This window comes from Chaetura pelagica, unplaced genomic scaffold (genome assembly GCF_000747805.2).
Source record: "Chaetura pelagica isolate M959 unplaced genomic scaffold, ChaPel_1.0 scaffold369, whole genome shotgun sequence".
NCBI classification, from domain to species: Eukaryota; Metazoa; Chordata; class Aves; order Apodiformes; family Apodidae; genus Chaetura; species Chaetura pelagica.
Genome location: NW_009970235.1, coordinates 905,339 through 912,656, shown reverse-complemented (window position 1 = coordinate 912,656; position 7,318 = coordinate 905,339). Strand labels below are relative to the sequence as shown.

The 7,318-nt window shown below is 56.5% G+C and overlaps 1 protein-coding gene across 1 annotated transcript in view; it reads right to left on the bottom strand.

Moving 5' to 3' along the window:
* GRAMD2 (GRAM domain containing 2) overlaps window positions 1-4,729 on the bottom strand; it is a 6,637-nt gene extending 1,908 nt beyond the window's left edge. The window contains exons 1-7 of the mRNA XM_010005908.1: window positions 4,626-4,729; window positions 4,211-4,268; window positions 3,077-3,149; window positions 2,892-2,995; window positions 2,034-2,132; window positions 1,082-1,153; window positions 97-159 (exon numbers count right to left, since the gene is read on the bottom strand). Of these exons, the coding sequence (XP_010004210.1) occupies window positions 97-159; window positions 1,082-1,153; window positions 2,034-2,132; window positions 2,892-2,995; window positions 3,077-3,149; window positions 4,211-4,268; window positions 4,626-4,729 (573 nt within the window). The remainder of the gene's footprint in view (window positions 1-96; window positions 160-1,081; window positions 1,154-2,033; window positions 2,133-2,891; window positions 2,996-3,076; window positions 3,150-4,210; window positions 4,269-4,625) is intronic.
* Window positions 4,730-7,318: the final 2,589 nt, after the last annotated feature.

Here is a 7,318-nt window from a genome sequence, read left to right as displayed (position 1 = left end):
TGCTGAACCCACCGAGGGGGCAGGGCAGCTGCCCTCCTGCCCACAGAGGGAGTGGGTGGGGGTCCTGCCCCCTCCCAGAGCTGCCCTGACCCTCACCAGCGACACAGAGTCAGGCTCCTCTGACAGCTCCTTCAAACTTAAGCTCTTCTTACTGGAAACCTGGAGGGGAGAAAGAAACGGGCGTTATGGTGCCACCTCTGCCTGCTCCCACCTGAACCAGAAAATGTTTCTGGTGACTCCATGAAAAGCAGCCACTTAATATTTCTGAGTGTGGGGATTTTGTGGGTGAAGAAAAGCATCTGGCAGAGGATGGGAGCCCCCCATTGCTGCCTCCTGCTGCTGAAAACCCTATGAGGCCACAGCTGAGCAGGGGGTTCCTGCAGCAGTCTCAGCTCCCAGCAGACGGGATGAACCATCAGAGGGGTTAAAAAAAAAAGGGAACATCTGGGCAGAGCCCAGTACATTCCAAAGAATAAATTCCCCCAGTTTGGCAACGGTGCTGAGTCATCCAAATCACCACCCTGGCACAGCTGGCAGACACCCCTCTGGGCAGGAAAGAGCTCTGGCACTGCTTCCCACGTGCTTCAAAGGCAAGGAAGAGGAGGTCCCCACAATCTCCCTCTCCAGCTCGAGGACTGACGGATTTCTTCCCTCCTCAAGCTTTTAAATTCAAGTTTGTTTGTTTTTTTAACTTGATACCATTTTCCCACCCCTTAAAACTTCAGATCTAGGGAAAAGGCAGTGATGTGCAGAGTGGCAGAACTAGTATTACTACCAGATTATAAATAATTCATATACACGCCCAGGGAGAGCAGAAACTCTGGGCTCTGGCTCTGTCATCCATGACCCAGAAAAGGCCAGAAGTGGCTCATGGGGACAGGATATGCCCAGGGCACGGCTCCTGCCCCTCTTCCCATCCCTTGCTGTGCAGCAAGGACACTGGAAAGAGGCAGCAGGACTCCAGGGAGGGCTTTGGGAGCAGTCCAAAGCCTTGGTGTGAAGAGCTCTGCTCCCTGAAATGCAGCCCAAGGGGTGCGTGCGGAGCCCTGCGGCCACCAAAAAGCCATTGGACAGAGGGTACCTGCAGGTGTGTGCAGACTCTCCTCAGGACATCATAGACACTGTCACGGGAAATAAGGGACACGAAGATGTACTGCAAGAGAAAGAGAAGCTGCCAGGAGAGAATCCCCCACCCCGAGTCCGGTTCTCCACGCACAGGGACAGGCAGAGACGTCCTGCCCTTGAATCTCCCCAGTTCGGGAGCCACGTCCCCCCTGCAGACATCTCCCTGCAGAGTTTCCCTGCTGCTATTTTTGCAGCCTGCTAAAACCTGGACCAGATTTTTTTGGGGCCAGTTTCACTCCACTGCTGTTCCCACGGGACCTCTCACACTCAGCCCAGAGGGATGCGGCAGCAAACAGGGCTTGTGAGCAAAGGAAAACATCCCCATGGATCTGCACGAGGGGAGACAGGGCAGTGCTCACCTCACCCCATGCAGAGCAGCCTTGCAACCAGGTCACTCTGAATGCCCAAATCCTGCCTCGTGCCATCCCACAGGAAATAAACCCTCCCAAAATCCTGGCACAGGACCAGCACGGTGGCATGAGCAGCCCCCGGGCAGGCAAGGATTGGGACACACAGAGCAGGACTGTGTCAGTTCACTGTGGCAAACAACACCCGCCGTGATTTAAAAGCTGGAAATTCAGCCCCTTAATCACATTTTCCACCAGCCCAGGTCAAAGAGCAGCCCAATCCCCTCCCCTGCCTGCATGTTTAAGGAGTTTAGAGGTTTTATTTGAGCCTGGCAGGGATTTGCTGGGCTCAGCTGAGTTTCACTGGGGCTCTGCTTAGCCCAAAGCAAAGTGAAATTCAGAACCTAAAGCAGAGCCACGGTGTTTGCCCTGGGCAGCTGCCAGCAGGGAGAGCAGCACTCGCTTCCACACTATCAGCCAGGGATGGGAATTGCTTCCTTCCCTGCTCTCAAATCACAGCCAGCTCTGGCCGGGGACTGGTGCTGGAAGCACTGGTGTTACCTTCCTGCTGGCGGTGGTGGTGATGGCCAGGCCATTGGGCAGCAGCCGAGCTGTCTTGTGCTTCTTTATCAGCTGTACGGAAACCACCGGGATCACAACCTGGAGGGCAAAACAGACACAGGGAGGGGCAGGGATGGGCACAGCACAAGCTCAGGGAGTTTCTTTCGCAAGGCAAAGATTGAAGAGGCATCATAATTATGCTCCGAGCAGAGCAGTGACGCAGGGGTTCAGCATTTCACCAGGACAGGCTGGTTTTACTAAAGGTCACAGCATCCCCCGGTGTTAATCTCAGCTTGGAGGCAGTTTCTACTTAATCAAAACAAGGAGGACACAGGGAGAGAATCACCCAGGCCCATCAGAAGAGAGCCCCTGCAAGCCCAGGGAGGGTTAAAAATAAAGCAAGATGTAATTTATGGCAGGAGAACTTCACTGAAACCCTGTAATTCCATCAGATATTTGTTTAAAGCAGCTGATATAAATAATTCAGTTCTTCAGCCCAGTTTTGAAGGAAGTCATCTCTCCCCAATATCCCCGTCAGCCACAAGACTAACAGGGAAACATCAGACTGTAAATCAAGAAAAGCCAAGAGAGATTCAAATCTAACCCCCCCAAATCTTTGATCTTCATTCAAACACCGTTGCAGCTTGTAGAAGGTTTTGCATCAGGGAATTTTAAACAAAACCAATATTTGGTTTCCTTGCAGGTGATGGGGGGGGGAGGCACAGCCACACTGCCCTGCTCATCAGAGGCTTTGGGCAGTGATTTGGGGGGTATTTGGGTGTGGGAGGGGATAAGTGGGCTGCAGCATACCCTGGGCTATGACCCTGTGGCATCAGGGTGGGCTGGCCCCCATGTTACCTTGATGTCCTTCCCGAAAAGGTTTGCGTAGAAGCAGAGCCAGTTGGGGGAGATGTAAAGCCTTCCCTGGATGAGGATGTCTCTCTGGAGGGCGCAGGAGCAAACTGCAAGGCAGAGAGAGGGGCATGGCAGACCCTGTGCCACATCCTGCCACCCCTGTACCCGTCCCTCGCCGTGCCACCCACCTTTCAGCACGCTCTCCTCCGTCGGGATGTCCTTGAACAGCTTGTGGTACTGGGAGTTGTACTTGCTAGCGGCCTGAAAATGAAGCGGAGCAAAGTTATCGGGTGACCTTGCTGATAAGCAGACCCAAAAAGCACCCTCCCAACAAAAAAAAACCCCAAAACCAAGCCTCCCTCTTCCCGCACCCGGGGCCGGCACCGCGGGGTCCCCCCGGGCTGGGAATGATGTCCCCGAAGGGCCAGAGGAGGGCGGGATGAAGCAGCACCCAGCACAGGCTGCGCCATCCGCACACATCAACATTTCCCCTAAGATCTGAGGAGGCTGCTGAGCATCTGCCAGGAGCCAGTTTTCTCCCAGGCTCATCCACAGGCAATTTATGTTGCCCAGTTGTTTCCCTCCTCCTCCAGCTCTTCCCAGATTCGGGACACGGTGACAGCACTTGCTTTGCGCCCATCGTGCCGCGCCATCTGCCTATTTATATCCCCAGCGCCTCTTCAAAGCAGCCGCGGCGGGACGCTCGGCAGGTTGCTCCTTAAACCATTCTGTACGGAAGGTAAAGGCTCCGAGGCAGCTCAAGGCTTTGCATTCAATCCATTCAGCTGATCTGTGCCCCCGCCCCGGAGGAGGCAGCACCCCGGGGACACAGCTGTCCCCCAGGGTGGGGACCACAGGCTGAAATCCAAGGGATGGGATGCTCTGGGGAGGTGGAGAGGCCCAGCGCAGCTGGAAGGACCGCGGGGCAGCCAGGCTGGTCTGCAGCACTGCAGGCAGAGCCCTCCTGCCCATGGTGACAAGGTCACCTTTGTTCCATGCACCTTGTCACCCGATTAGCCGGGCTGTAAGAGGATCAAGGCTCAGCAGCACCTGGGCTCGGCTCAGACACTCCCTGGGAAGGGGCCAGGACGGCGTGGGGGACAGTGTGAGCGTGTCAGGGGGACACGGCAGGACACAGGAAGGGACTGTGGCTTCACCACCAAGAAAAACCCCCCAGCCACAGCACAAATCAATTGCTAACCCCATAACTGGAGGCTTCACCTCCAGCTCCCACAGCCCACATCTCAGTGTCCAGCCAGACACCTCTGGGGCAAATGTCCAGGTCAGGCTAGAAAAAACCAGCCCGTTGGCTCATGACTTACCACTTCCCGGTGGCATTTCTTGATGTCTTCATCCTTCAGGGCTTCATTCAGGTGGAGGCTGGAAGGAAAAATAATAATCATCAATAAAGTGAAGAGCCCCAGGTCTCCTGCTTGCTCCTGAAAGCCCATGTGCTGCAGGAAGAGACAGGGCAAGATGAAGAAGGCTGAGGAAACCATGGGAAGCCACATTTTGGAAATCTCCGTGATTTATTGTAGCATTGGGCATTGGTGAGGTTATATAATGGCTGCAGGAGAAGGCTGATCTCTGTGTGATTCAATATTTGAGGGTGAAAACAAAAAGGGGACCCCTGTGCCCATCTGGGGACTCAGAGGCAGCAGGGATGCTGCAGGAGGTAGAAAAAGGAAGGAAAAAGAGCAAACACTTGACCACAGCCCTAGAGATCCTGCCCCTCACCTGCCGTCGAGGGAATCCAAACTCTTCTCCTTGTGGGATGCCTCCAGTTTCTCACGGCCGTGCATGGGCTCAGGGCTCTTCAGGGGAGCTGCTTTTTCATGCATCAGCTTGGCACTGCAGGAAGAAGCCCATTAGCCTCCGAGGGGAAGAGAGAGAGGTGAGGGATGCATTTCAGAGCTATAAATCCCTTCAACCCCAGACGTTCATATCTCGGCCACTCAAGGACAGCGGGAATGTTTCTGCGATATCTCAAGTCACACGGAGGAAAAAAAGGACATTTCTTGCCAGGAACTCCCTGGCACTTGCAACCCAGTGGCCAAGGAGCAGCAGCTCCCTCCCTGCTGCCTCAGATAACATCTCTCCAAAGCAGAGCCTCTCCTCCTCCAGAGAAGAAAGTTGGGATGGGAAAAATCACAGGTTTACAAAACGCCCCGGGATGATGGAGCTCTCAGCCAGCAAGGGGCAGGGTCTGCTCCTCTGGGTGGGCAAAGCACCATCTTCCCAGGGCAGAGCCCGTGCCGAGGGCACCACCTCCCTCCTGGAAGTGCTCCCCTCTCGTTAAAGCCCGTTATTTACTATGAGGAGTTTTATCAGAGGCTTATCAGCCATGACAGGTAAAGCAAACAGGCTCCCCGTGCCTGCAGGGAAGGTTATCGCCCAGCGGGCCACAGAGGTGACACTTCCGCCCTCGGCAAACTGCCACCAGACTGTCAGGCCACAGCTCTCCTGGCACCGAGCGCCAACGCGGAGCCTGATCCCAGGGGATCGATGCTGGAGCCCTGATCCAGGATGAGCCAGTGTGGGAGGCTCACAGGCAGCTCAGGGCTACGGGTTCTGGCAGCGCGGCCAGCGGATCCACGGAGAGGAAACGGTTCCAGGGAAAAGGGTTGGCTGGAGGGGCAGGGGGGGATGGCAGAGCAGGTGGGGACAGGCAGGATGGCAGCAGGCAGGATGGCAGCAGGCAGGAGGAGCACCAGCAGGCAGGATGGCAGCAGGCAGGAGGAGCACCAGCAGGCAGGATGGCAGCAGGCAGGAGGAGCACCAGCAGGCAGGACAAGCACAGAGCTGGAGCCCGTCCCGGTGCCCACGGGGACGATGCCGCAGCGCTGCGGCAGAGCCCGGGTGGAGAAGCCATCCCAAACCCTTCCTGAAGAAAGAGAGGGGCTCTTTTGCTGCCCCATGCTTCCCTATATACATCCTGCCCCTAGGGGCTTGTCCAAAGGGAAACCCATCTAAATCATCCCTCACTGACTCAGGGAGAGCCACGATGGAGGGGCTGCACCCCGACACCCAGCACCCAAACAGGCTGAGAGTCAGAGCTGCAGCAGCCCCCGTGTCCCTGCAGCCTTGACATGCAACAGAGCCAGGTTGAATCCTAGCTGGAGGCCTGGGAGATGCCCCCTCAAGACACAGCACGTACGTGGGGCTGCAGAAAAACTGGGCACAAGTCACTGGTGCTAGACAGTTAGGGATGGGCTGGGAAGCAGCTCCCGGGTTACCAAAGACCAAAACAAACAAGCTGCCCACACAGCCCCAAAGCATCACAGGGATGGGACAAAGACACTGAGGTTGTGGGGTTTTTTAGGAGAAGCTCAGGTCACAGGATGTGTCTGGAAGGGAATGGAGACTCTTCTGACAAGAAGCACTAAAATAACATCTCTTGACATCATGCCCTGCCTGATTCCTCTGACATCCTGTGCCTTCAGGACAGTTGGTCCTGTGCTGCAAACTTCCCCTGCCAGCTGATGCCATGCTGTCCTGAAGCCAGAACTCGTCCCACAGAAGTACCAGAGCCTTCCCCTCCCCTCACACTCATGCTGAAAAAGAGGTTCCTTCTCCCACTCCAGCTTCCCCCACGTCACCCCTTAAATCCCCAAGCCAGTTGCTCCGCTTAATCCGGGTGAGCGGATTTATCCCCATCCGGGGCTGACACCAAGGAGCACCATGTGGGGGCTGGGCAGAGACACCCCCTGCTTCAGAACCACCCCCGAGGTCACCAAACACACACACATATCCCCTAAAACAAGAAAAGCCAGAGGTTGGGGAACACCTGGAAGGGCTGCACAGTCCCATCCCGCTTTTCTCCCCCTCAGGGTCACTGCCAGAGACAAGTCCCAGGTCAGATGGTCCCCAGAGACGGGTCTGGCACTGGGTGACTCCAGGGAGGATCTGGGGCTGCAAGGAGCATCCTCAGCCCCAGGGGAGAGGCTGCCAGTGGCTGCCTTGTCTCCCCTTCTCCAGGTCTCACTCCGTGCTGGCTCCCAGCTGTGGCAGGGATCACAGTCCAGCGTTTGGGAGCACAGGGTAAGTTTGGGCTCCAGGCACAGCTGATAGGGAAGTCCCCCTGCCAAGAGACACTTCCAGCAGTGGCACAGGGAGGAAAACACTTCCACATCCTCTCCCTCCTGGAGGAATTTTTTTTTAGCAGGAAAAACCACCATCCTTCTCATCCCAAACCACAAGCAGGACAAGCACGGCGGGAGCAGGGAGCCTCCAAGAGAAGGCAGGGGATGGGCACAGGAGTCCCCAGCAAAGGGCACATCTTGGCAGCGACCTGCTGACCCCTGCCCGTGGTACCGGGGCTGACACCCCCCCCCAGGACCCCCAGCACCGGGGCTGACACCCCCCCCAGGACCCCCTGCCCGCCTCCCGGGCTGCAGCTTTGCCAGACGAAGCCCCGGGCTGTCCCCACC